The 25,661-nt window shown below is 63.7% G+C and overlaps 7 protein-coding genes across 7 annotated transcripts in view; 1 reads left to right on the top strand and 6 right to left on the bottom strand.

Annotated features, from left to right (window-relative positions):
• Window positions 1-452: 452 nt before the first annotated feature.
• On the bottom strand, window positions 453-3,114 carry MNEG_1481 (hypothetical protein; the record flags this gene model as incomplete). Its single annotated transcript, XM_014050046.1, has 6 exons — window positions 453-494; window positions 893-1,455; window positions 2,042-2,220; window positions 2,439-2,676; window positions 2,890-2,924; window positions 3,110-3,114. The coding sequence occupies 6 exons, from the start codon at window positions 3,112-3,114 to the stop codon at window positions 453-455; spliced, it is 1,062 nt and encodes a 353-aa protein (XP_013905500.1).
• A 2,527-nt stretch (window positions 3,115-5,641) lies between these two features.
• MNEG_1480 (hypothetical protein) lies at window positions 5,642-7,304 on the top strand (the record flags this gene model as incomplete). Its single annotated transcript, XM_014050045.1, has 3 exons — window positions 5,642-5,965; window positions 6,218-6,471; window positions 6,761-7,304. The coding sequence occupies 3 exons, from the start codon at window positions 5,642-5,644 to the stop codon at window positions 7,302-7,304; spliced, it is 1,122 nt and encodes a 373-aa protein (XP_013905499.1).
• Window positions 7,305-8,221: 917 nt separating this feature from the next.
• On the bottom strand, window positions 8,222-10,071 carry MNEG_1479 (hypothetical protein; the record flags this gene model as incomplete). The annotated part of the gene is made up of 2 exons (XM_014050044.1): window positions 8,222-9,834; window positions 10,011-10,071. The coding sequence occupies 2 exons, from the start codon at window positions 10,069-10,071 to the stop codon at window positions 8,222-8,224; spliced, it is 1,674 nt and encodes a 557-aa protein (XP_013905498.1).
• A 1,264-nt stretch (window positions 10,072-11,335) lies between these two features.
• MNEG_1478 (hypothetical protein) lies at window positions 11,336-13,373 on the bottom strand (the record flags this gene model as incomplete). Its single annotated transcript, XM_014050043.1, has 6 exons — window positions 11,336-11,781; window positions 11,963-12,083; window positions 12,402-12,485; window positions 12,687-12,845; window positions 13,059-13,135; window positions 13,346-13,373. The coding sequence occupies 6 exons, from the start codon at window positions 13,371-13,373 to the stop codon at window positions 11,336-11,338; spliced, it is 915 nt and encodes a 304-aa protein (XP_013905497.1).
• Window positions 13,374-15,124: 1,751 nt separating this feature from the next.
• On the bottom strand, window positions 15,125-17,689 carry MNEG_1477 (hypothetical protein; the record flags this gene model as incomplete). The annotated part of the gene is made up of 8 exons (XM_014050042.1): window positions 15,125-15,492; window positions 15,692-15,812; window positions 15,982-16,065; window positions 16,316-16,459; window positions 16,738-16,814; window positions 16,972-17,065; window positions 17,221-17,369; window positions 17,656-17,689. The coding sequence occupies 8 exons, from the start codon at window positions 17,687-17,689 to the stop codon at window positions 15,125-15,127; spliced, it is 1,071 nt and encodes a 356-aa protein (XP_013905496.1).
• An 858-nt stretch (window positions 17,690-18,547) lies between these two features.
• On the bottom strand, window positions 18,548-21,049 carry MNEG_1476 (hypothetical protein; the record flags this gene model as incomplete). The annotated part of the gene is made up of 7 exons (XM_014050041.1): window positions 18,548-18,993; window positions 19,222-19,342; window positions 19,501-19,584; window positions 19,798-19,891; window positions 20,067-20,119; window positions 20,307-20,510; window positions 20,813-21,049. The coding sequence occupies 7 exons, from the start codon at window positions 21,047-21,049 to the stop codon at window positions 18,548-18,550; spliced, it is 1,239 nt and encodes a 412-aa protein (XP_013905495.1).
• Window positions 21,050-23,203: 2,154 nt separating this feature from the next.
• The window catches only part of MNEG_1475 (hypothetical protein), a gene marked incomplete at both ends in the record, with an annotated part of 5,007 nt that continues 2,549 nt past the window's right edge, over window positions 23,204-25,661 (bottom strand). Inside the window, 6 exons of the mRNA XM_014050040.1 lie at window positions 23,204-23,395; window positions 23,627-23,732; window positions 24,180-24,349; window positions 24,543-24,647; window positions 24,817-24,841; window positions 25,152-25,249. Coding sequence (XP_013905494.1) covers window positions 23,204-23,395; window positions 23,627-23,732; window positions 24,180-24,349; window positions 24,543-24,647; window positions 24,817-24,841; window positions 25,152-25,249 — 696 coding nt within the window. The remainder of the gene's footprint in view (window positions 23,396-23,626; window positions 23,733-24,179; window positions 24,350-24,542; window positions 24,648-24,816; window positions 24,842-25,151; window positions 25,250-25,661) is intronic.

Genomic DNA, 25,661 nt, shown 5'->3' with positions numbered 1-25,661 from the left:
TCCTGCGCGCCGTGGCGGGCGCAGGCGTGCTGTCGGGCTACGACCAGCTGCAGCTCATCATGTTTGGCAAGAAGTTCGGCGACGGCTCTGGCTAGAGCGGCGGCCAGCTGGGTGGCAGATGGCGGCCCGGGGGCGGTGCAACCGAGTCTAGCGCAATCTGAACCAGCGGTGGCGGTGGCTTGATTGTCAAGAGGTCGCACGTCCTCGCTGCCAACTGTATGGTAGCTGAGGCGTGGCGGCATGGCTTGTCGCAGCAGATCTTCTCTCTTTTCCTTGGTTGATGTTTGCCTAGGGTGCAGCCAGTGCCGTGCTTGAACCCATGGCACCTGGCAATCTTCACTCTCAAGTGTGCACTTGTGGTGGCCTTGATCTTGGATTCGGCAACGGCTTGCAAAGTCGTCAAAGTGTTACCGCACCAATACATGAGCCAATATCCTGAGCGGCAATGGCAATTATATCGGTGCAGTGACAGAGCTGCACATGGTGGTCTCGGACTGAACGTCAACGGGGCACTCAACCAGCTCAGCAACAAGCGGAACGGAAAGCAAAAGTGCAACCCCACTTCCTGCCCACAGCCAACATATCATGCTCACCTCGACAGCAAAAAGGCCGCCGCTGCCTGAATTCTACCCTACTGCCTCCTCACCCCCCGCACGCGTCTCAGCCCTGAAATCACCTGCGGCATGGATGGGCCAGTGCCAAGGCCACCGCCGCCCCCATTGCGCCCGATCGCGTTCGCCACCGTCAGGCCAGCTGAGGGTGCGCGCCTGCTTGGGCCCCGGCGCGGCGGCTCAAAGTCCGAATCGGAGTCCTCACCGCCGCCTCCGCCCTGGCTGGGCCCTTGCGCATTGTCGGCTGCAAACACAGGTGCCAAAGCCGGCTCGGCGCTCACTGTGCTGCGCGATATGCTGGGGCCTGGACCGGAGCCGCTGCTGCCAACTCCGCCTGCCACCAGCGTGGGCGCAGAGCCAGCGAGCCCTGCGTTGCGCAGCCGTGCAAACAGCGGGGCAGGCTCCGGCGATGGTGGTGCTGGCGCGGCGGCCGCAGGCGCAGCAGCGCCGCCTGGCTGCTGCCGCTGTTGCCCCTGCTCCTGCTGCCGCTGTTGCCCCTGCTGCTGCTGCTGCTGCTGCTGCTGCTGCTGCTGCTGCTGCTGCTGGAGTGCCGGCTGGATGCTGGAGACGGCACGCGGGCCCACGTGCCTCTCGTGGCTCTCCACGATGAGCACCTCCTCATCGTCGGTGCTCATGGCGATGCCGCCCAACTCCAGTGGGGACCCGAGGGCGCCGTCAACTATGAAGTCCAGCACTTCATCCGGCAGCCCGGACTGCTGCTGCTGCTGCTGCTGCTGCTGCTGCTGCCGCCCTGGCCCCTGCTGCCGCGCCAGTCTGGCGCGCCCCCCATTGCTCAGCCGCCACTCGCCGGCACCCTCCGCCCCCTGCCGCGCGCCCGAGCCACCTAGCGCGGCGATGAGCCCGGGGGAGGGCGGGCTGAGCTGCCCTGAAAGCAGGAGCTCGTCAAAGTCAAAGGCAGCGCCGTCGTCGCCGTCATCACTCGAAAGCACCACCACCTCCGGCGCTGCTTGCGGAGCGCGCCTAGCAGTCGCCAGGGGCTGAGCCGCACGCTGCGGCCCCCGCCACCCGATCCGCTGGCCCGGCTGGTGCCGTGCGTCATGCTGCTGCGCCGCCATCACTTGCCCACGGGTGGCGGGTGCCACTCCACCAACCGCCCGACGACTGCCGTCGCCGCTGCCGCCGTGTGGCTGTGGCAGCTGCTCCTGCTGGAGTGCTGCAGGGCGCGCCCTCGCGCGTGGCGGCTGGCGCCGGCGCCCCGCTGCTTCATGCAAGCCTCCGTCAGAGTCTGGGGGAGCAAGTGACAACAGTTCGGCCCAAAACGGCGATCAGCAAGCCCCGTGGCGCGTTCGGGCGCCAACGCTCGGGCCCACGTGCCAGGCACAAGTGCAGACCGCCCCACATGCCGACCGACGCCCCACCCCTGCCCATTCGCGGCCCCCGAAGGCAACACCCCAGTATCGCCCGCCCACCTTCCCCAAAGACTGTTGCCAGCAGCGCCTCCAGATCAGACTCCACCTCCTCGTCCTCGTCATCATCGCCCCCTCGGCTTCCCGCGCCCCCGCCGCCGTGGCCCTGCAGCTGCGCCAGCAGCATCGCCTGCAGCTCAGCATCCCCCTCATCCGCGAGCCAATCGTCGTCGTCGTCGTCGCTGGGCGCGCGGCGTGCGCGACGGCGCGGCGCGGCTGCCGGCGCCGCCACAGGGCGTGCGCCCGGCTGGACGTGCCTGCCGGCCCAAGCGGCGAGCGGCGCGATGGGCGGTCTTGACTTGCGCGCACTTTCCTGCACGGTGGCAACAGGGACGACCCCACACCACTGATCTTGCAGGCATAAGACTTGACAGCGCATCGTGTGCCACCTCCCACACACCTGGGCGGACGGAACTCCTGCCGCAGCACATCGCTGGCCGGCATGAACCCGCCCGCCGCTGCGACCGCCACCGGCCCCGCCCGCCGCCGCAGGCCGCCAGCCGGGCCGCGCCGCGCGCCTAGTGTGCGCGCCGGCCGCGGGGGCTCGGCGGGCGTGGGTGGGGGAGCCTCAGCGGCGCGCTGTGGGAACAGCAGCTGGATGGTGTTCCACAGTGCCGTGTTGACCTTGAGGTCCCAGCCTTTGATCGTCACAGTAATTTTATAGGCGGGTGGGGTCGTAGCGCGCTTTGTAGGTTGTGGTGGTTGCGGCAAGCTTGAGTGCGAGCGATGCGGCGGCCATCCTCTTGCCTCCCCTCAGAACGCAGACCGCAGACGGTCCACATTCACGCTTGTGATGGATGCACGGGAAGCATGCATGCTCAGAGTGCTGCAGCAGGCCGCTGCCAGCACACCTGTCGGCAGGGCCTCGCGGCACTTGGGGCACCGCCTGTTGTGAGCCAGAGTTTGGCGGAGGCAGCTGCGGCAGAAGCTATGACCTGGATGGGCCGTGAGGGCAGGTGACATGGCTGCGTGTAAGCAGAGGCTCACAACAAGGCTGTGGAGCAAAAACCTGTGTCTTACAGCCTGTGTCTAGCCTCCACAGGGCGCTTCCAGCTGCACACCCAGGCGCACCGCATGGCGTGGTGCACGGCCGGACGCATATGTCCAGGCAGATGCAGCAGCTCAGCTCCTCTCGCAGCTCGTTGATGCACAGCAGCCTGCGCAGTGCTCGTGCCGTGATTTGAGGGGTTTGGCATGGCGGTGGTGTCGGCTGCATAGACGAGGGCTGGGCAGCTGCTGGGTGGCCCGGAGGTGCTTGTTCTGTGGTGCCTGCGCGTTCATCGTGAGCCTGCGCATTTGCACACAGGCCGCCCGCAGTGGCAGGGGTGCCCAGGACCCCCTGCCACCCCAGGCGCAGTGCGGCCCCCACCTTGATGGGGTGACACCAGCAGGGGGCACCCTCTCGGCGATCCCGCCGCGGGCGCTTGCTGCCCTGCCGCCCATGCCGGCCGCTGACTCCTCTGCCGCAGCGTCGCTTGTCCGCCTCTGGGTTCGGGGCCTGTGCAAGGCCCAGATACGTGAAGGTGGTACATGTATGCAGAGAAAATCAGCACTCTGGGTTGCCGCATCCGCTCACAACAGACCGGGGTTATGCACAGCGCCTTGCCCTCGCAACTTCTCCCCAACTCGCCTGGCCATGCTTGCCGGCGTCGCCAGGCTCTCTGCGCGCTTGCCAGCGCTGCCATCGGTGCCGTCCCCAGGTCCGCTGCGCCGTATGCTGACTGTATTGAGGCGGTGAGTCAGGTCCTCCAGCTCGCGCCCGGCTGCTGCCCCGCCCGGGCCAGATCCTGCAATAAGCGTGCAGCGGCAGAGCGCAACGGGGCGCGGCCGAGCGGTGAGGGGCACGGGCGTCGTCAGTGTTCTGTCGGCGGCCTCTCATGGCCCAAGTGCAAGGCAACCCTTGGAACATGGATGAAATCCCAACCGGCACCAATCCTGTCCAGGGTGCATGCTGTATGTTGGGCCTCCGCTCCGAGGAGCAACACAGGATGCTGTGTGCAGCGCTCTCGTCGGCGATATGCAGCTGCAGTCAACCACGCATGTCCTAAGCGAACGCCTTGTACGACTTTAATTGACGTTCACCTGGCGTCCTTGGCTCTGGAGACAGCATGCTGGGGCGGAGCCCGAGCGCGACTGCAACAATCGTGCTGTGGATCTACTGTACCTAGGCCACATCTACGGTACGATTCAAGCAAGTCTAATGTATGCTAGTGTCAGTATTGCTCGCTATACTGAAGGCAAGGCCCAGGCACGACAGCTGCCAAACCAAAATTGAATTGATGCAATGCTCGACTGCAGGTGCTGCATGGCAGCCTGCTGCTAAGAACGTTGCAATGTGCCGGTACAGCGATTGTCAACACGGGGAATCCACAAAATGGTGCATGACGGAGTCATCAGCAGCATGTGCAGGGCAGCGGGCAAACGTACACCCGTGCCGGTACGGTAGTCAACTTGTCAACCGGGCTTGGTCAATGAGCCATTCCACAAGACACAGCAGTATGCTAAGCATGCCGTTGTGCCGTGCTCACAGCACGTTGTTATCGAATGCAAGACAATGCAACCATGTGCCTTGCGTGCGGTGGCTGCTCTGCATCTTGTCGCAACGCATTGACGGTATACACAACTCCACGCGCTTTATACCTCCAGCACAGAGTAGTGTGAGGCCCACAGTTTCTGAGACGCAGTGGTGATCCAATTTTGAATTTCCCTTGTTTGCTCAGGCTGCTTCTCACGTAGCCGGAAGTGCGCCTCGCCCCTGGTGACAAAACAACTAGGAATGAAACGAGGTTGCTAGGAGGGTGCGCTGCGTCCAATCTGTATGGAGCATGAGAGGCAGCTACTTGATGATGCATGACCTGATCACCCAGGTGTCGCGCCTGGACCGACCCATCTGCATGACTCGTGGGCACCCGCGGGTTGGCGGGGCAGTGCATGTCGCCATGAAGGTCAGGGAACGGGCAAAGGGTTGTAAAGCTAGTGGCTCATGTTCCAGCCTAGCCAGACAAGCTTCACTCCAAACATTTATCCCCAAGCAATCTCGCCCGCAACCTACGTGCCCCATCATCGTCCGACACGATCCCATCATCGCACAGCGTGATCGTCTCTAGTGCTGACCCCTTGTTGTTTGATAGCCGCGTCGGAGATTGAACCCTCATACTAGTAAATAAACTTACAATCACGTCGCCTAAGGTCCAAGTTGCTCGTGACGAAGGTCAAAAAGCCGCATAACCTGCAAGGCAAGGGCTTACGCATACTGCACACTCATGTGACTTGAGCACTGAACGGGCTTGTGATGAGGGACCTGCAAGCGCTGCCTTTGCTCGATTGCCGTACCCCGTAGCAAGCCATATGTCGGGAGCGTTGGCGCGCGCCACTCGAAAAAAACCGCAATCAATCCCAGGCAGTGCGCCGTGCCCGCGTGTGCCTCACTTTGTTAGCCTGAGTCGATGAGTCACTTGAGCCAAATCACAGACAGCTGACCGGTTCGTTCATTGCGTGTGCCACCGGCCCGCCAACTGACCCGCTCGCACCCCACTTCACAGGCACCAGTTCCCGCGCGCGTTCCACGCGCCCAGCAAGGCGGCCCGCGCCCGGCCAGCAGCCATGTCGGAGCACGTCGGCGCGCCGTTCACGGCGTACAACCAGGCCAGCGCCCCAAAGGTGCTCACAGGCAACTTTTTCGAGGAGCGGGCCCTGCTGGCCGCCACGGGCATCGCGCGGCGCGCCCCAATCCCGGCCGCCGGCGCCGCTGGCGTTGCCAGCCGCGGCGGCGACGTCTCCACCGCCGCCTCGGACGCGTCCCCGCGGGCGTCCGGTGCTTGCGGCTGCAGCAGTGGCGGCAGCGTGTTCCCGAGCCCAGAAGAGAAGGCCGCCAACGCAGCGCAGCCGGCGACTTTTCAGCGCGTGATTGAGCACAGCGAGCAGCAGGTGGGTGGGGGGGGGGAGTGGGTGTGCTCGCGCTCACCTTGCTGTCTAGACGCCGGAAAATCCAGGACGCAGGCTCGTTGGCGTGCAGGGATGAGATGCACAATCCGGGCTGATGAGCGCTTGGTGCCATTTGTCAGCCTCCTGCGGCCGACACAGCCCCCGTCCACGTCAAAATGAGGGCCTCGTTTCACCACCGCCGAGCTTGCCCGCTGACCGGCTCCTGCCCGCCCGCCTCACTTCCACCACTTTCAGTCCCCCGCGTCCTGGGCCAGCCACGCGCGCGCCGCCCATGCGCCGCCGGCCGCGCTGCGCGATTCGCTGCCCGGCGCGCACAAGGGCTGCCCATCTGTCGGCCCGCGCGAGGCCGAGGAGCTGCGGCGGCTGTGGCAGCGGGCCGCGGCCGCGGCGGCCGCGGCGCGCGAGGCGCCGGCGACGGCGGCGCCGGAGGGGTGCCGCGCGACCGCGTACGCAGAGGCTTTCAAAGCGCCGCCATTGGAGGGCCAAACGTGAGGGGGCCCGGCTGGGGTTGGGGGTTTCCCATTGGGGCGCGCGTTTTTGGGGCGCCTGCAGCACATGAATTCGCTCACGCCTGAGCACACATCCATCGCTACATGCTCAGCCCACCACTGCGGCGAGCCAGCGTGCGCCGCGATTGCCGCATAACAAAGCGCAGCCTGGAGCCCAGGGGCTGCCCTCGTCGCCACCGGAGATCCGCCCCCACCCACCCTGCCTCCCATTCACATAGAGCCCTCACCCTCACTCCTCACCCAACCCTCTCTCCCGAAACCCTGCCAGGCTCGGAGCGCGGGTCATGAAGACGCGCGATGGCGGCCCTGTGTTGCGCGACCCCGAATTTCTGGTGGAGGCCGGCCTGCTGGACCGCGCCATCGCAGGCCGCGTGTTCCGCCGCCAGCTCGCCTTCAGACACCGCTCGGGCTCGCCCGCGCTTGGATGCGGCGGCGGCGGCGGCACGCCCGGGGTCGTGGGCCCGGCGGCAGCGGCGGCGGCGGCTGCGACGGGCGGCAGCTGGGCGGGCATGGCTGAGGCGCATGCTACGGGTGACGACGAGCCCGTGACGATCTACAGCTTTGACTGGCAGCCTGCGGCTGGCGGCAGCGGGGGCAGGGCTTGCGGCCCTGCCGCGGGCGCCCTGGACCGCGGCTGCGGCGCGACGGCGGGCGGCGGCAGCGGCGTTGCGCTGACGGCTGCGGCGACGTCGGGCAAGCACGTCCTGACCCAGAGCTTTTACGGCACGGGGGGTTCCAAGGCGCGGCCGATGGCGCGCAACGACCAGTTCACAAAGCTGGCGGGTGACGTTAACAAACTGCCCGGCGTCTGACTGTCTGCAGAGGGTCAAGGCCCGTCTGCTCCCACTTTGCTGGTCCCCTGTCTTCTGAACCCTGCCGTGTTGCCTGCAGCCACCAGTTTTGCACGGGCCCGTGCCCAGGGGCAAGTTGGCGGCCTTGACGCACACACGCACGCAGGCCGTGCTGCTGTGGCTGCCACACCGCCCAACTCTGTGTAATACATATATGCAGCGCCCAATGTGAAGACTTGCGATTGCCAAGTAATGACTTATTACAGGTGAGAAGGTGCAAACTCCACATAAGACGATCTTTTTGTATTGAGATGTCCAAAACATCAACAATGGGCAACATATCAGCCATCATGCTTGCAAAAGGGTGCGGATTCTTGCCCGGCACGCTGGCGCGGCTTGCTCAGCCGGCAATCGGGGTTGAGGAGACCTCGGCGGGGTGCACGCGCACGCCGCGACCTACGTGTGGCGGGCGTGCGTGGTGCAGCGGCCCGCCCCTAGTGCCTGGATATGCCTCGCTATCGCGGCGGCGTTGTGGGTGAGAGGTGCGCTCTGGCAGGGGCAGCTTGAGCCCAGCCGCTTGTTCAGCGAGGGACTCGCCAAAGGGTTGTCGGCGCAGCGACTAGACAGTTTGCTGATGGTATTTGGCATCGTTGTTGACGATGATGTGTAATGAGAGCACACATGTGTCTGTGCCGAGGCACTGAGCAGTGTCCTAGACCCTCCGTGTGCACGCAAATCAATGCATGGCCATTCCAAACCCCTGTAAGGCGCCCGCCTTGGCCCCGCACGAAACCGCAGCCAGAGCCAGAGCAATTCCGGTAGGTGGCTTCTTCTGGCCCCACACCAGCGTGCACACCAGGGCGGCGGCCGCCACGCCGGACGGGCACCCGCGCTTGTTGGTTGCCCAGCGGGGGGGCGGGTGTAACTAGCAGGTGTAACTAGCCGCTGAAGCTGTTGGAGCCGCCGTCGGCCGAGTTGAAGCCGAAGTTCACGGTGCCCGGCGGCAGCAGCCCGCAGAAGCCGAGGACCTTGGACGTCGAGGCGCTGTCGGCGTTGGCGTTGAACGCGCCGCCGCCGCAGCTGGCCGTCGCGAGGGCGCGCGCCTTGGACAGCACGAGGCAGCCGTTCTTGTCCTGGTTCAGCGCGACGGCAAAGGCGGACGACCACGCGGTCGCATAGTCGTTGCGGCCGCTGCAGAACACCTCGGCCGTCGCCTCGGCCACGGCCGCCTGCCCGTCGCCGCCCTGCGCCACCGCGCGCGCCATGGCCTGGCCGTACGCGTACTGCCCGTCGCCGCCGCTGCTGGTGCAGGCGTCGGCCATGGCGAGGCCAAAGTTGCGCAGCGAGCCGCGGCCGCGCGCAGCGACGAACGCGTCGGCCGTCGCGTCCGCAAAGGGGTTGACCTGGCCGCGCGAGAGCGCGAACGACGCGGAGCGGCTGAAGAGCGTCGACAGCGGCCGCACGCTGTTGCTCTCGGCGGCGGCGTACGCGAGGGAGTCGCTGATGCGCCCGCGGCGGCCGGCGGCGGCCGCATCGACGATGCCCTGCGCCGCGGCCTCGGAGTTGATCTGGCCGAAGATCATGCTGCGGCCGACCGACCGCGCGTCTGCGGACGCGAACGACTGGCTGAACCGCGCGGCGTCGGCCGACAGCGGCCGCAGCGCGCCGCCGCTGTTGCGCGACGGCGCACTCGGCAGGAGGCCCGAGAGGATGGAGCGGTCATAGAGGCGCGTGCCGACGCCCAGGCCGTTGGCGCGGCCACCGCCGAGGCCGGGCAGGGAGCCGGCGCCGTTGAAGGCGCCGCCGTTGTTGAAGGGGTTGCCGCCGTTGAAGGCGCCGTTGTTGCCGAACCCGTTGCCGAGGCCGCCCAGCCCTGCTGGGCGCACCGCGCCCGGGGGGACGCCAGCGTTCAGGCCGCCAAAGCCTGGCATCTGCGGGCGGCCGGTGAAGGGGTTCTGCTGCTGCCGGTCACCACGGCCGCCGCCGAAAGGGTTGCCCTGCTGGGCGCCGAAGCCGCCAAAGCCGCCGGGCTGGGCGATGGGAGACAGACCGGCAGACCCGCCGAGGCCGCCGCCGCCAAACAGGCCGCCGGGCTGCTGGTTGGCCGCGCCGCCGCCGAACAGCCCGCCGCCGTTGTTGCCGAAGCCGCCGCCGCCGCCGAAGCGCCCCTGCAGGCGTTGGTCTATGGCCTGCTGCGCACGGTCGCGGACAGAGCCGCCGCCCAGCCCCCCACCCAGACCGCCGCCGAGCCCGCCAAAGCCGCCGGACGGGCCGCCGCCGCCAAAGCCGCCGGGGCGGCCGCCCCCGAAGCCGCCGCCGCCGCCGCCAAAGCCGCCGCCGCCCCCAAAGCCGCCGAGCGGAGGGGTGCTGTAGCCGGGGATGCCGCCCCCGAAGCCGGGCCGGCCGCCACCCATGCCGCCGCCCATGCCCCCCCAGCCGCCCGGGAAGGCCTGGTCAACTTTCTTGTCCTCCTTTGCGTCCTTCGCGGCCGCCGCGCTTTGGGCGCCATCGACCGCCTTGGCGCTGTCTGCGGCCTGCAGCAGGCGCCCACCTGATGGGGGTGGGTTGGCATCAAGCGACGCGACAAGTGAGTGGGTCGCATTTTCAACTGCAGGAAGGGCTGAGCGCCGACTGCGTTCTGTCGAGGAAGTGATTCTTCGAAGCGCCGAAGCAGCAGGCGAGGGGCGTTGCGTCCATAAGGCGAGAAGAGCATGGCCCAACGCCCACCTGAAGCGTTGGCCTCAGCTGCGAGGACCAGAGCAAGCAGGGCCAGTACAGCAGCCCGCATTGCTGCTCCCGTGCGGCTGCCGCGCGTGTTGCGCTGGGCTGGGGGATTGATTGGTCAATCAAGGAGCGACCAGGGCCTGCGTGGGGGTGGAACCGGTGGAGGCGTAAGCGGGTGCGCTCTCTTGTCACCAGCTCCGCTGGGGCTGGTGACTGGCGGCGCATGGGCCGCCGCCATGTTGTCCTCCTGGGACCACTTGTCACCGTACACGCATGCAGCAAGAATGCGTGCCGCTGCATGCGCATCTGCGGATACCAGAGACGGGGCGTGAAGGCCCCACCAATGAACCAATCTGCGCGCGCATGTTTGACGGGTGGAGATGGCTCTCACCTGCACTATTGACAACTACAGGATATGGCACAAGAAAGTGGTAACCCTTAACAGATCCAACCGCGGGGAAGGGGTGGAGCGCCTCTGCGACGACGCAGCTGATGTGCGTGCGAGGCAGAGGTATGCGCGGAATGTGCCGAGAAACTTTCCGAGAATGAATGCAATGAACCGTTGTGCAAGACAAGCGCGTATGCGGCCCTCCGGGATTTTCACTTGCATCCTGGCACGGTCGCACTGGTGTCCGCAGCTGATTACAACTAGTGTCAACTGCTTCGTGGACCTGCCCCCCCTGTGACAGAGTTTACAGCACGCTTTAACCCATCCAACCCACCGCCTGCCGCAAATGACCGCGCAGTCACGTGCCAAACCAAGGACGAGCCCATGGACGAGCTGGTCAACGCAGAAGGAGACATGACGGCGCTTCCGGCGGGGCTGCCATGCCGAGGATCATTGAAGTCAATCACCTACCAAGTACAGCGCCTGCCTGGCACTGCGTGAAGCTAAGTTGACGAGCACGTGCCGCCATTGTCTGGCTGTCCAAAGCTGCCACAGCTCCACCAAGGGCACACAAATGTATGCAACGCCGCGATGACTGTGGTGGGTTCTGCGCCATCCCAGCGCGCCTGAGCCCAAGTTGGTGCAGACAAGTAGTGGTGCCTTGAAAAGCAGCACGGTGGCGCAGGCAGCCGCAGCTCTGAAACAATACTCGTTTCGCAGATCACAGTCCAGCAGCGCTGCGATGCAGCAGGGGCCGCTGCATGAACCCGATCGTGTGGGTGCCGCCGTCAAAGCCCTCACAATGGACTTCAGGGTTGTGAGAAAGCAGCTCGCCCTAGGCAGACCACCAGCAGGGCAGCACACCGCGTGAAACATGCATTCAGTTGAGCTTTGACATCATGGTTTTTTCGAACAAACACCTCAAAGCCCACAGAGGGCGTCACACCCTGGAAGTGATCTCCACCGCCTGCCGCTTGCGCACCTCCCACCGCGGCGCCCGTGCCCCCTCCTCGCCGTCAGAGTCCAGCAGGTCGCACACCGCGATCTCGTTTCGCTGCACCTCGCGGCCCCCCACCCTCAAAGGCATGTCCTGGGGCTTGGTCAGGTCCAGAAACACGCTGCCGCCGCTGCCACCATCGCCACTACCACCGCCGCCCCCGCCGCCGCCCCCGCCAGCGCCGTGCTCCCGCTTGACCCGCGTGCCGTGCGCCGCCGCAGCAGCTGCCGCCCCAGCCGCGCCGCGCTCACGCTTCACGCTGACGGCCGCCTTGGCCCCGCCCCCGCCGCCGGCGCCGGCCCGGGCGCCCGGGCTGCGGGCCTGCCGCTCGCGCAGTGGCTGCGCCCGGCCTCCCTCGTCGCCGTCTTCGCCCAGCAGGGCCAGCACGGCTGCATTGACACGCAGTGGTTGCACAGCCAGCCTCAGAAAGTCTCGCCAGCAGGCAGGTGGCATACCCCCTGACTTCGCCGCATCTGAGGGCCTCAAGCCAGCAGCGACAGCACGAAGTGCGCCGGGCCCCGCAGCGCCCTGCCCCTCTGTGACATCGCGCATGCAGCAGTCTGCACTCACTGGGGTCCCGGCTGGCGCGCAGCAGCTGCCTGTGTGCGGGGTTGTCCTTGTCCAGGGCCTTGCGCAGCATGAGAGTGGACGCCGTCTCGTAGCGCAGCTCCGCCACGCCCAAAGTCTCCACCTGCACGGGCGGCAGCACGGGCAGGGTGCTGGCGTTGCACGCGCAAAACATGCGAAGGCAGCAGGCGGACCGCCTGCCCACCTTCACGTGCAACCGCAGGGCGCACGGCTCGCGCCGCAGACCTTACCACTCCCTCGTTCGCCCCCCGGGCGGGGGCCCTCGGGGCCTTGCTCATTAATGTGCTCGGTCCAACAGGCCCAAAGCACCACACCAAAGCACCGGTCTCCCTCCGCAAAGGGGGGTGTGGTGCACAGCACGTGATGGCCCTCCCAGGGGATGTGCTTGGTGCCTGCTTTGGTCTGCAGCGAGCGCTCCCACCGTTTGGTAGGTGGTGGTGCTCCACATGGTGGCCTTGGTCTCCTGCTGCCCCTGCGCGGTCTTGAGACTTGGCGCCAGGAAGAACTGGGGGCAGGCAGGGAGGCAACAGGAGGCGCAGGGGCGGCAGCCGAGCGGTGGTGCAGCGCAAGGGGCAACGGTTGGGTTCGCGTGCGCAGTGGGACGCCGGGGAAACCTCGGGCCGGTTTCCCCGGCCGCGGCCTGGAGGACTGGCGTGCGTCGAGTGAGTGTGCGGCAGCTGCCCCGGTCGCGCGCCACCGGCCCCACCTTCTTCCCCTCGGGCAGGTGTCCCAGCGCCGCGCCGCCGCCGTTGCCGCCGCCGGACTCGACGCCTGTCATTATCGGGCCGCTCCTTGTGCCGAGCGGCAATGCTCTTGCAATCTTGACCGTAATGCGGCCGGCCTTGATGTGCTCTGGGTCATTGACCTGTCGCCGCAATCGATTGGGGACAGAAGGCGAGGTCTGGAAAGGGCAGACCGCCAGTCAGCAGGGCTGCTTCTGTCGTATTTGGGAGATGCAGCGGGCGGCGGGCCATGTGGCTTGCCGGCTGTGGGGCTGGGCCACGAGCTGTACCTGTGTGCGGCACATCAGCAGCCCTTTGTGTTGCTGGGGAGGAGAGGGGCTTACGGGGGAACGCACCTGAGGCCCCATGTCTCGGGAGGGGTCTGCCTTGGAGAATTTGAAGCGGCGGTAGGTGCTTGCCCCATGCTCGCTGGCTGCAGGGGGGGAGAGGTTGAGATGCAGGGCAGGTGTGAACCAGGAGTGATGTGTGCATGCCTGGGGCACGCATAGAAGCAGTGTGCCGCAGTGGGGTGGGGCGCCCCTGCAATGTGTTTGCTTGGGCACGCAGGCTTCTGCAGCGCCCGAGTCCAAATTCTGCACGCACCAAGGTGGAGCGTGACCAATGTCAATCCCCAAACACTCACGCGTGCGTAGCAAAAAGCGCTTGCTCATGCTTGCATGCGCACGTGCACACACACACACACACACACACACACATACACACCATAATCGCATGAATTACCACAAAAGAACGCAAATGTCCACGCGCGGCACCGCCCGCACACGCCCACTACACCCCACGAACATGGTGCACACAGGTTGGCTGCACGCGCCCCCACCGGAGATGCAGAACCCTTCATACACATAGCTGCTATTGGGCTTCAGCTTGGGGTAGTTGTAGCCCACTGGCTGCCCGTCTACGTACAGGGAGGCCTGCACGGGTACCAGGAGCGGGCCGTGCCTGATCAGGCGCAACTCACACATGCATGCCGGCGCGGTAGCAGCGTCGCTGGTGCCTGTTGCCTTTTCGACTGTGCATTGCGCATGACATCTTGGGCCGCCTGACAGAAGCCCATGGCCGTGTCGCAGAGCGGCCAACTTGCTGTCGTCGCCATGCAGCGTTGCCTGCGGCCGCGGGCGGCAAAGCGCGGCGCTCACCCGCAGCACTGTGGGGTGGTGGACTAAAGGAAACGTGGGGCCAGTCTGCAGCTCTACCTCGTACTCGCAGCCCTCCTCGGATATAACGTAATGCTTGCCGCCCGGGGTAGTGAGCACGGGCAGCGGGGCGCCATCGACGCAGCGCCGTACTGCGGGTGCAGGGTGGCAGGATGGGGCAGCATTTGAGGGGCCGCGGTGTGCTGCTCCGGGCGAAATTTGTGCTCTGGTGGCAGCCCGATGCTGCATGGTAGCTGTGGCGCACAGTGGCTGCGACATGCTGTGGGTCCGGCCGAGGCGCAGGCCAGGGAGAGGCAGCGCAAAGCGGCGCACGTCCAGTGAGCGCTTGGCGCAGTCTGGGGTGCTCTGCGCATGCCTTCCTTGTCTCACTCGTCAACTTGACTCCTAGTGACGCAAGCGACATGCTGGGACACCGCTTGCGATTGATCTACAGATGGTTTGTAATTAGCCACCGCGCGGGACCGATGGACGCTGCTGATTCTATGCAAACGTAATCGGAAAACTCGAAACACAGAGAATGAGGCCCTGGTACGGCCCACAGCATTGGACACCGCGCTGGGTCACAGTAACAGCAGCCGTGGTGACAGCTGAACAGCTGCTCACACTCGCCGCACGAATCCGTTTGCAGGAGTATCCCCATGACCGGCATGCCTTTACCCCTTGCAAGTCCACCCCATATTGAGTGCTGTTCCCAATTTCTCTCTCACCACCTGACACCCAGGCAGGCATGCATGCGTGGTAGCTTGACCTTGCCCGCTGTTCGCACTCTGATTGACACTTGCTTTTTGGACCCGGCAGCCATGATTGCCGAGAAGGGACTGCATCGCAAATCAAACAGGTGTGGTACGCCAAGGCGGCTGGACTGCCATGCCTGCGGACAGCTGAGCTTCTTTTTGGACAATGCAGCGCAAATGGATGCCTGAAATACCACCCTGACCACTTTGGCAGAGGTGTTGGCAGCAGGTCAATAGTCAACATGCTGGAGACAACGGGGACGACGACTGGCAAAACGCCAAGTTGCCATGTCACAGGAACGCAGTTACACAACCGCTCAACAGAGAGGAAGGAAGCTGTGCAAAACGCGAGTTGCAGGACAACATTTTCTTGCGGGATGGGTGACAGGTCACAGCGTTCATGGTTGGGACGTAACAAACACAAAAGTCAACATAATCAATAAGGCAGCCCAGCAGCTAATCTTAGCACCGTGCTTGTGCAAGTAGCATCGAAGGCCGCTCGTGCGCCCTCGCTCACGCGCCCTCCAGGTCCACCGCCTGCCGCTTGCGCACCTCCCACCGTGGCGCCGCGCCCTCCTGCTCGCCGTCAGAGTCCAGCAGGTCGCACACCGCGATCTCGTCGGCCTTGACCTCGCGGCCCCCCACCCTCAAAGGCACCTCCTGGGGCTTGGTCAGGTCCAGGAACGCGCTGCCACCGCCCAGCCCTGGCTCCCGCTTGACGCGCCCCCCGTCGGACTTGACACGCGCCCCCCCGCTCTCGGCGCCGCGCTCGCGCTTGACGCCTGGCGCCGGCGCGGCCGGCCGCCGCGCGCCGCCGCGCGCAGCCCGGCTGTGCTGATCCTCGCCCTCGTCGTCGCTGTCTCCCAGCAGCGCCAGCACGGCTGCGGTTGGGCCGCCCAGGCGGGGCAGCCAGGCGTGTGCACGGCGTTGGCAGGGAGTTTGTGAGGGGCACGGCAGGCGAGGGCCTGACGCCAACCGGGAGCGCAATCTGATACACACTGCTGAACGCCGCGCATGCGACGCGGCATTGATGAGGCGGGCCTCGGCCCACAGGGCGCTGCGGCAGCAGCCTCCACTCACTGGGATCCCTGCTGCCGCGCAGCAGCTGCCTGTGTGCGGGGTTCGCTTTGTTTAGATGCCCGCGCAGCATGAGGGTAGATGCCGTCTCGTAGCGCAGCTCCATCACGCCCAGGGTAGCCACCTGCAATTAAGAGGGCGTGCGCAAGAGGCTTGGGGCGGGTCATGCCGTAGGGAGCCTAGCACATGCAGGGTCCAACGCAAGCAGCATGTCGCAGGCGCAAAAGCCCGGGGCACACGACTGGATGCCGCATCGAGGGTCCCACCCCCTGCCCAGCAGCCCCTCGCTGCACCTTGGTGTACACGGTCTTGCACCAGTTGACCTGCTTGTAGTCAGAGTTGCCCTGGGCGGTCTTGAGGCTGGGGGCCAGGAAGAACTGCGCATGCGGGTCGCACGAGGGCCGGGCGAGCAGCAGGGCTGTGCACAGAGGACACGTGGGGTGTGGCCCTGCCGCGGATAACGCCTGCGAGCTCTACATAGCCCTCGTACACAGCAGCAGAGAGCTTCGGCGGAGCGGCTGCGGCTCTTGCGTCGAATCAGGGCCACCGCCTCGCGGCAGCAGCAAGGTTAGGGCCAATCACATCCCCCATCCCTGGCCAGCGCTGCGCCGCGCCACCGCCCCCCACCTTCTTGCCCTCGGGCAGGTGCCCCAGAGCGGCGCCGCCGCCCACTGCGCCCGCTGACGGCGGCGTCGTCCTGAGCCCCGCAGCCACCGACCGGCGCAGCTCCAGTGTGATGCGGCCGGCCTTTATCTGCTCGGGATCAGTCACCTGCAGGGGGGGGTGCGTGTGCATGTGGGGGTTGGGTGCCTTTCAGGGTCGGCACAGTTGCTGTAGCGCGGGGCTGGGCTTCCAGGATACGTGCTGGCAGGTCAGACGACATGCAGATGACAGCGTGCGGCAGGCAGCGCGTCGGGGCGCGCGAAGCATGGGTGTGAAGCGGATGGGCGGCTTCCACTGGTGGTGTGGCAGCTGGGGCGCGCGCTAGTGGCCTTTTCGAGCATGCTGCGTGGGCAGCAGGCACCTGCAGCTGGTGCGGCAGAATTCACCTGGGGCCCCATGTCTTGGGAGGGGTCCGCCTTTGAGAATTTGAAGCGGCGGTAGGTGCTTGCCCCATATTCGCTGGCTGCAGCGGATTCAGGTGGTCGCATGGCGGCCGACTCAATTGAAGAGCAGAAAGGGCCGGCGTGCAATCTGCGCAGGGGTACCCGCGGCCCCGTCGTCCGACTGATCATGGCAGCATGCAACGCGCATGGCTGCCACGCCGCGCAAGGTGCAGGCACCTGCTATGCAGAACCCCTCGAAAACAATGGTCGAGTTGGGCAAGAGATTCGTCTTGAGGTACCCCACTGCCTCGCCGTCCACCTTCAGCTCTGCCTGTTGGGTGAGGTCGGGCGGACGCATACGCTGGAGCCTCAGCGCGCCCGCTGCCTATGAATGGTTTCAGCGGGGTGCGCGCAGGAGACGGAGACGGCATCGAGCCATGCGGCCGGGGTCTGCCTGGAGGAGGGCGTGCGTGGCGCCCCGCCCACCTCGACGGCCATGTTGGCTGGGACCACAGGAAAGCCCTTGTCGGCCTGCAGGACCACCTCATACTCCAGCCCCTCCTCGGACAGCACAAACAGCTTGCCGCCCGGGGTGGTGATGATGGGGAGCGCACTGCCGTCGGAGCAGCGGCGCACTGCGGCCAGAGAGCACACATGGGAACAGGCGTTCTTTAATGGGGGGGCAGTGATGGGGCGTGAAGGTGCAAAGGGCGTGCTTGTGGCTGCCTGACCAGTGATGACGTATCTGGCGTCGGCAAACCAGTAGCAGGTGGCAGGGGTGGGAGGACACTTGACAAGTCGAGGGCGCGCAGACGCACGCGCAAAGTACTGTACGGGGCGCGCTTTGCTGCTCGTCTGCGCTCCAAGCAAGTACCTCGCCACTGCTGGAAGCCAAACCTGGAGCTTAAGGTGGCCCCTCACCTATCAGCCTTGCTCCCAGCTCGGGAAGAGACATGCTGTGTCGAAGCGAATTGTTGCGCTCTCACCCTCTCGCTGGCGCGGCCCTTCTAGCGCGCTTGACTTTTTTATTGTCCAAAGTTCAAGGGGTCGACTTTTCAACACGCCAGGAACAAGAAAGAGCCCAGATCGGCCCGTAAAGTTTGAACGTGTCGAGGAGCGTTGCTAGACCGCCTGAGTCTCTAAGGGATGTCCATGTCATGGATTTGCACGTTCCAAACAGGCTCGGCGCGCTCCATGCCCGCTCGCTTCTCTCTGTCGCATCTGGTCACTCGCCGTACTTGGTCACTCGCCTTCAGAGCAGTGCGCCCATGTGTCACATTCTTGTGAATTCCCGGCGTGCTGAAGTCCCACACGGAGGATGTGACGGAATGGGAAGTGAGAACAGAAGTATATCTCCACTACTGAGAATAATGGTACCCAACACAGCACAATGCACACACCTCAACTGCCCCACACCGCGATGCAACGCAGGGGCATGACAGCCCCATCTACAGGTGTCCCTGATCGTTTTCTGGTCCAGCGCACAAGTGCGCATGCACACATGCTCTCTCGCATGGCCCTACACTGGTGACAAACGTTGGTTCTGAAAGCAGCGGATACCAGGAGCGGCTGGGCGAGCTCGGGTGTGGATTTTTGCCAAAGACAGACTTATGGACCCAACTGAATCTGGTTGCCAAGCGTTATAACCGCCACGCAATATCAGCTCAAAAGCAAGGCATGATGCTCGAAGTTACATACAAGGTCGAACAACGACCCTCTGGACAAAATTGATGTTGTCAGAAAGCAAGTCAGTGCAGGACCGGGAGTCAATTGCGAATGCGCATACATGACATCGTACCCAATGACAAACTCCTCATGCGCCGTCCAGGTCCACCGCCTGCCGCTTGCGCACCTCCCACCGCGGCGCCGCGCCATCCTCCTCGCCGTCAGAGTCCAGCAGGTCGCACACCGCAATCTCGTCGGTCTTGACCTCGCGGCCCCCCACCCTCAAAGGCATCTCCTGGGGTTTTGTCAGGTCCAGGAACGCGCTGCCACCCCCACTGCCGCTGGCACCGCCACACCCCTGCTCGTGCTTGACAAGTGATGCATGCGCCGGAGACTCTGCCACTGATTCATCTTGCCCCGCCCTCCCCGAGCCCCGCTCCCGCTTTACGCCAGGATGCTGCTGCTGCCGTTGCCGCCGCTGCTGCTGCTGAGCGCCGCTGCCGCCAGCTCCGTCCTGTGTTGTCAACCTCTGCTGCTGCCGCACACCCTCGCGCACCCCTTCGTCGCTGCCGTGTCCCAAGAGAGCCCGCACGCCTATGAAGGCGGGAGGAAGGGTGCAAGACAAGTGGGCTCATCATGGCCGCCCAAGTTACCAAGCAAAGCACGAACTCACGCAGGCAACCAGGGGCTTGCCACTGCCGCTTCGCATGCACGCAATCCTCAGAGCAGGTCTGGAGAGCACCCTGAGTTTGACACGACCAATGCTGCGTGGCACCCCGTGCACAGCTGCGCTCCACAGCTGCGTGAGCAGCATGCACTCACCGGGGTCCCGGCTGGCGCGCAGCAGCTGCCTGTGTGCGGGGTTGTCCTTGTCCAGGGCCTTGCGCAGCATGAGAGTGGACGCTGTCTCGTAGCGCAGCTCCATCACGCCCAGGGCGTCCACCTACAAGGCAGGCCGCAGGGTGCAACTCTTTGACGTTGTCCATTATGGGATGGAGGTGTGCACAGACCAAGAATCCCACTTGTCCATGCCCCATGAATCCTGCTTTGGCAGACCCAGAGGTTGCTGAGCAACACCATTTCCTGTGCTAGGGTACTCACAACAGCAAATGACCTCTTGTTCCAGTTGACAGCCAGGCTGTCTGCACGGCCCCTCTCTGTCTTCAGGCTGGGCGCCAGGAAAAACTGCAGTCGTCATGGAAGCCGGGCAGGCGCAACGAGTGGAGGCTCAAATCGAATCCCGGGGTGCCATGAATGCGTGGTGACAGTAAACGCAAGGAACGCTGGTCTGTTGGCTGATCCAGGCGGGTGCCGCAGCTGACGTTGGGGCCGCTGAGCTGGACGGCAGGCGCATGGATTGCACATGAGGCGCCGAGCTTGAACTCCGCCAGAGCCTACCTTCTTGCCCTCTGGCAGGTGACCAAGAGCCGCGTTGTTCCCGACACCAATCCCAGGGTTTGGGGGCCCCTGTCGCGTGCCGGTCTCGACATACCTTCGGGAGGAGAAGCAGGAGCGAAGGGGCAGGGTGGCGGCACTTGCAGGAAAGTGAACAACGTCCGCAGCATGGTGCAATCAAGGCTGTGGCGAACACGCATGCCAAACGTTACGTAGGCGCAGGCAGTGCTGCAGGTGGTGCCTGTAACTACTTGCTCCCGGGGCTGACTCACCAGGACACCGTCACCTCGATGCGGCCGGCCTTGATCTGCTCGGGGTCAGTGACCTGGCGGAGGTGGGGAGGCGGGAGCATGGCAGGCGAAGGTACAGGTGATGCGGCAAGACGCGCTGCCTCATCGCGCAGCTGTCAAGGAGGGTTTAATGCGTGCGCTGCCCATCACCCCGCCAGGCCGAAGGGCCGACCGAAACTCTGCACACTGTGCGCCGCCCCAAGAGCACACACCAACGCGCACCTCTGGCCCTGCATCCTGCGACGGGTCGGCCCTCGCAAATCTAAACCGCTGGTAGGTGGTCTGATACGCGTCCCCGGCCACGCCCGCCTGGCCGCCAATCTGCGTGCAGAAGCCCTCAAACTTTGCCTGCTCCAGCCACCGCCCGTTGTCGTAGCCGATTGTGTACCAGTAACCAACCTTTTGACCATCCACCTTCAAGTCCACCTGAAACAACATGATTTTGTGTGTGATCAACGTGCAGATTGAGAGCGTCCATGTGCGAGTAGTCGAGAGGCAGTGGACAAGGCCATGCTGGGAAAACTGACCAACCGTGCCGCGCTTGCCATGGTGCAAACCACACCACCGCGCAGGTAGGCAGGCGCACAGCCACGCGTGCATTTATGCGCGTGGCTCAGAAGCAGCCAGCGCTGGTGACGCCGCATCCGTGCGTTCACGGCGTGCATGCGGGCCACATGCAGCACCACGCGACCCATGCGGCTCCGCAAGTTTGCATGCTGTAGGCTCACCCCCAGGACAAAGCCCGGCTGCACCGGCAGGAGGCTGCGGTCGGCGGCGCGCACGACCACGTCGTACTCGAGGCCCTCCTCAGACAGCACGTACCGCCTGCCGCCGGCGGTGGTGACAATAGGAAGGTCTGTGCTGTCCGATCGGCGCCGGACTGGGTCGATGCCAGCGTAGCGAGCAGCGTTGTGCGCGCAGTTGGGGCAGTGAGCCGAAAGGAAGGTGGGGCACGCGACTGGCATAGCTGTCAGGCGCGTCATACACATCTCTATCTAATAGCTGTGCCAAAGGGCACGCGGAGTGCTGGTGAGTGTGCAACAGCACAGCTGTCCTCGAGCTGCGAAGCGCGAGCAGCATGCCGTGCGGCGCGCCCCTGCTGGACCCGCCAAAGAGAGCCACGATGAGCGCGAGCCGCAGCGTCGCACCGAAGACGCTCAGTCCGTAATCCATACGGCCACGCAGAGCTCCAGAGAATGTCTACTAGGCCTGCAGGCCTTCTCGATGGCACACTTGCGCACAAGTGTCGCGCACAGCGCTGAAGTTCCGCGTGGCGCTCGCGTAACCCGTTTGTTTAGGTCCATCAGTTTAGCAGACAGGAACTGCCCCAGAGATCATCAAAGCTGTTTGCAGTTTTTGTCACTCAGGTGTGCACCGTACGGTACACAAAGTCTGCCCGAGGACCACCCCACATATATTCACGTGCATTGTGACTGCGTACGCGGCGCTCGTTGTGGCGTTGTGGCCGCCGTCACTGCACGCACGAGTCCAGCGGCCGGAGCTCTCCCCCAGCTGCTCCGCCCAACACTACCTTCGTTGCCCCTCGCAAGCTCGCCCGCTGTGGCCCTGTCACTCGATACCACAACAATGGGGTCTGGACGGCATGCCCAAAACTTGGTAACAGACTGCAAACTGTGCACAACATATGAGGAGGTGGGGTGAAAGTGGACGCTGGGCTGATTTCTCACTGCCCAGGGCTCCCCGCAGCCTGCAGACCTACAAAACGTCATTGATAATGTAATTCTTAGTTCCAGATGCGGGTGCAAAGGAGCTCGTGGTCTGCAGCGAGAGTTGGCCCCCGAGTAGCCGTGGCGAAGGTGGGGGCAAAGTGGACGTTCATGGAACTGAGACCCACTGGGCTGCTAAGCTGTGACAAAACATATCATATGAATTATAGTAGCATATCGATGTCTCTCGGGGCCTATCAGGCAGCCCTGCCAGACGTCCATTGCACTGGCTGGTTGCTGCCAGTGACCACCTGCACTGTGGACGATGGCAAAATCGCACCAGCGCGCGTGCGCTAAGCCAAGTAGAATCTATTAATCAGTAAGATTGCGTTTGTGAGGTTCGGGAGGGTGGGAGAGCAGCGAGCAGGAATCGCAAGTGACCAACGCTGGAGGCCCCGAGCAAGTGGCCAGTGCGCGAGCGGTGAACTGTGTGAGTGGATCTCAGAGACGTGTTAAATCATATACTTCAACATATGTGAGATACAGCAGCACAAGAGCCTCCTGCAGAAAGCGTCCACATTGCCCCTGCGTCCACTTTCACCCCACCTCCTCATAGCGAGCTGCGCCTGCAGGCAAGTGTGTGCAGCACACTGGGTATCACCGACCGTTCACCGTTTGACCAACCAAAGATGTGCTCGGTTCTATGAAAACTCAGGACCATCGAAGAAGATACACGGGAGCCTACATGTACCCCCGCCCACAGCTTACTTGCATGCCCACTAAAAAGGATGTGCTCAAATGTTTTGAAACTTGGAACCAACAATACACCGGACAACTTGTAGCCCCGCCAATCAGGCACCTATTATAATACGCGCTGGCCCCGCCGCCGCCTGTCCCTGTGTCTCTGCAGCCAGCGGGGTGACATCACCCCGCCATGCCTTGCACATGCAGCTTCAGTCTGGAGCCCAGAGCTGGGTCACATCCGCTGTTGAGATGCAAGGACAGCTCACTCAACCACTGTCCTCCTTGATGCCGCAGACAACTTGATCAAAGTTACATGCGCTCGGATCAAGATCCTTGCAGCAGGCTATTTGACAGGTCGCAGTTGTTGATTGGTCGCTACAGGAAGGTATGTGCTACGCTACGGGGCCTGCGTCTGCATGGTGCTAAGATGTGTTATCTACATTGTGTATTTTGGTACTGAACAAGGAGTGCACAAGAAGATGCTTTGCTTGTCAATCAACCTTGTTGAGGGTGCAGCCATGCATGAGCGTCGCAGCTCCTTAGGACTGACCCCTGCAGCTGCTGGAACAACAACGTGCAAAAAGAAACTTTGCGCATGGCACCTGATTGCAGTGCATGCTGTTTCACAAGCTCTCCTGGCTGCCGCCAGCGGCAAGGCGTATGAGGCATAGGGGCTTGCGAGCAGGCGCAAACCCTCAGATGTGCTGCCTAGTGGCCGCCGGCGATCAGGGCCGCGGCGGGGTCCAGTTCCCGCACCTTTGGCGGCGCCACGCCCACATAACCCGTGAGGTCCGCCAGCTTTGCCACGGCCCATCGGCGGAACGCGTTGATATCCGGCGCCGCGCCGCCATGGGCGCGCGCGTGGCGACGGACAAATGCGTCTGCGGCGGAGTAGTATGCCTTTGGGGGAAGGACGTGCGGCGGATGGAAAATTGAGTTCAAGGAGTGAGGCACAAGGGTTATGGGCTTGATGTGTGGGCGGCGCTCTCGACAGCAAGCTGCCTGTTGACACATGCATACTTCCTTGTTGAGAGGTGTGGTCACGTGTCCCCCCCAAGCAACCTCACCCTTTTGAGAGAGAATATGTCTTTTCAACACACAGCAGAATAGCGCTCATAAAAACCGTCCCACCTTGAGTGCGGCAAACACGGGCTCATCTTGCCCCTGGTCGTTGACCAGCCAGTAGCCCTTGTCGCAGCGCTGGCCCTTGGCATCGGTGCCCTTCTCGTTGCTGTAGCTGCGGGGTCAGTCAAATGGGTGAAAGGCGGTGGAATTGAGGTCAGAGCAGGTGGTGGGGCAACCATGAAATGACCCTGGCTGTTTGCGCAAAATCACCCACCCTGGCTGAATCGGAGCATATGGCAGTTTCTCAAAGGGCATGTGCGCATTCACTGCCCACGACCCACAGGCCCTGTCAGTCTTGGCCCAAGGCCACTGAACCAGTAGACACCACTCAGCTCGTCGCCGCCGAATCGTCCAACAGCAGGACTCTGAGCACACATTCTTTCTCCCTGCCCCCTGCAAAAACCGTCAAACGCACCCCTGCCACCCAAAGCGACGATGAAAAAGAAGTGACGTCCATTCATGGAATCCCCAACCTTTTGCACAGCAAATTTGCTTGACACGTCTGCTCCCACGCGAAGCGCCCCCCCCCCCAATACACACACAAACGTCTTGTACCCACAGCTCCCAGTATAAGTTCATGGGTGAACCCCATGCGATGGCGCTAGCCGCGTGCCACAGGGTGCGCTGTTTGATAATCTCAGAGGTAGTGTCCATGTGAGGGCCCTGGCCTGCCTTGACCGGCGGCGCGTCAGCCGCAGTGCAGTTGTTGTTGCGCAGGAAGTAGCCAAACTGCGTGTGTGGATTGAGAATTTGTTTGCATCAACAAAGTGACGCAGAACATCGCACCATACACCAATTGATCCCACAAGTCCAATTGGGAGGTTTGGGTGATCATCCGGGCAGCAACAACTGCAGGACAACTTGCGTGGTAGGCAGAGCAACTTGCTCTGCCTTGTGTTTGATTCCCAACGCAACACCTCACCTCGCCCACGAAGACGCGCGGCTCAGGGACGCAGGGCTTGGGGGGCAAGTGGCAATTGATGAAGTCCAGTGCGTCCCCCAGAACTGTGCCGATCTCATCTGCAGACTGTGTAATGTAGGGAATCGGGAGAAAATGCCTCATCTGTATGTGCAAGACGTGCAAGCGTGTCACGTGCCAGGAAGAGCAGGATGCCTGCAGCTTTCAGGGCTGTCGTCTCGGAGACGCACGCATTCGCGCCTGTCAATCATAGTTCGATGCCGTTGCATGGCCTCACCCTTTGCTGGGCCTCCTCGATCTCCCTGCAGCAGAGAGGTGGCAGTCAGTAGCAGTTGGCAATGAAATTGAATTCACAAGCAGAGACGTTGAGGCGGCTGCATGAATAGTTGCAAGATGTGAAGGGATTGGGCCACACAAACATGCGTGCCTAAATGCGCACACACGCACTCAAACACACCCACGCGCGCACGCGCGCACGCGCGCGCACACACACACCCCCACACACACATGCGTGCGCATACACATACACACCACACCGCTCCACACACAAGCATGTGTTTGCACGCACACTGTGGCTTTTGAAATGTGGCACATCTTAGATAGCACACACACCAGTTGGAGTAGGAGATGAAGTCAATGGGTGGGTTGATGTTTGGCACGATTTGGTTGATGAATGCAGGGTAGGACGAGTTGCCCATCGCCGTCAGGACCTAAATCAGGGTATTGCAAAAGGCGTGTTTGAGGTGGCAGTAGGGGTTGATGAAGGCGCTGTCGCCAAACAAATGCACTTTCGAGATATATGGGTGAGAGATTTTGGCGTGCTTCAACCATTCGAGACGCACCCCCATACTATTGCTGTTTATCCGGGTTTGATGCTCCACACCTGCTGCAAACACCATCACCCAACGGTGGCAGCAGCAGCAGCAGCAGCAGCAGCAGCAGCGGCAGCAGCAGCAGCAGCAGCAGCAGCGGCAGCAGCAGCGGCAGCAGCAGCAGCGGCAGCAGCAGCGGCAGCAGCAGCGGCGCCAGCAGCGGCAGCAGCAGCGGCAGTGGCAGCGGCAGCGGCGGCGGCTCTGGCGGCGGCGGCACACCCCCGCACCCTGTCGCCTCACCCGGTTGACC

The sequence above is a fragment of the Monoraphidium neglectum genome, assembly GCF_000611645.1.
Source record: "Monoraphidium neglectum strain SAG 48.87 unplaced genomic scaffold scaffold00148, whole genome shotgun sequence".
NCBI classification, from domain to species: domain Eukaryota; kingdom Viridiplantae; phylum Chlorophyta; class Chlorophyceae; order Sphaeropleales; family Selenastraceae; genus Monoraphidium; species Monoraphidium neglectum.
The sequence above is the reverse complement of the archived record's forward strand: the minus strand, read 5'-3'. Positions and strand labels throughout refer to the sequence as shown.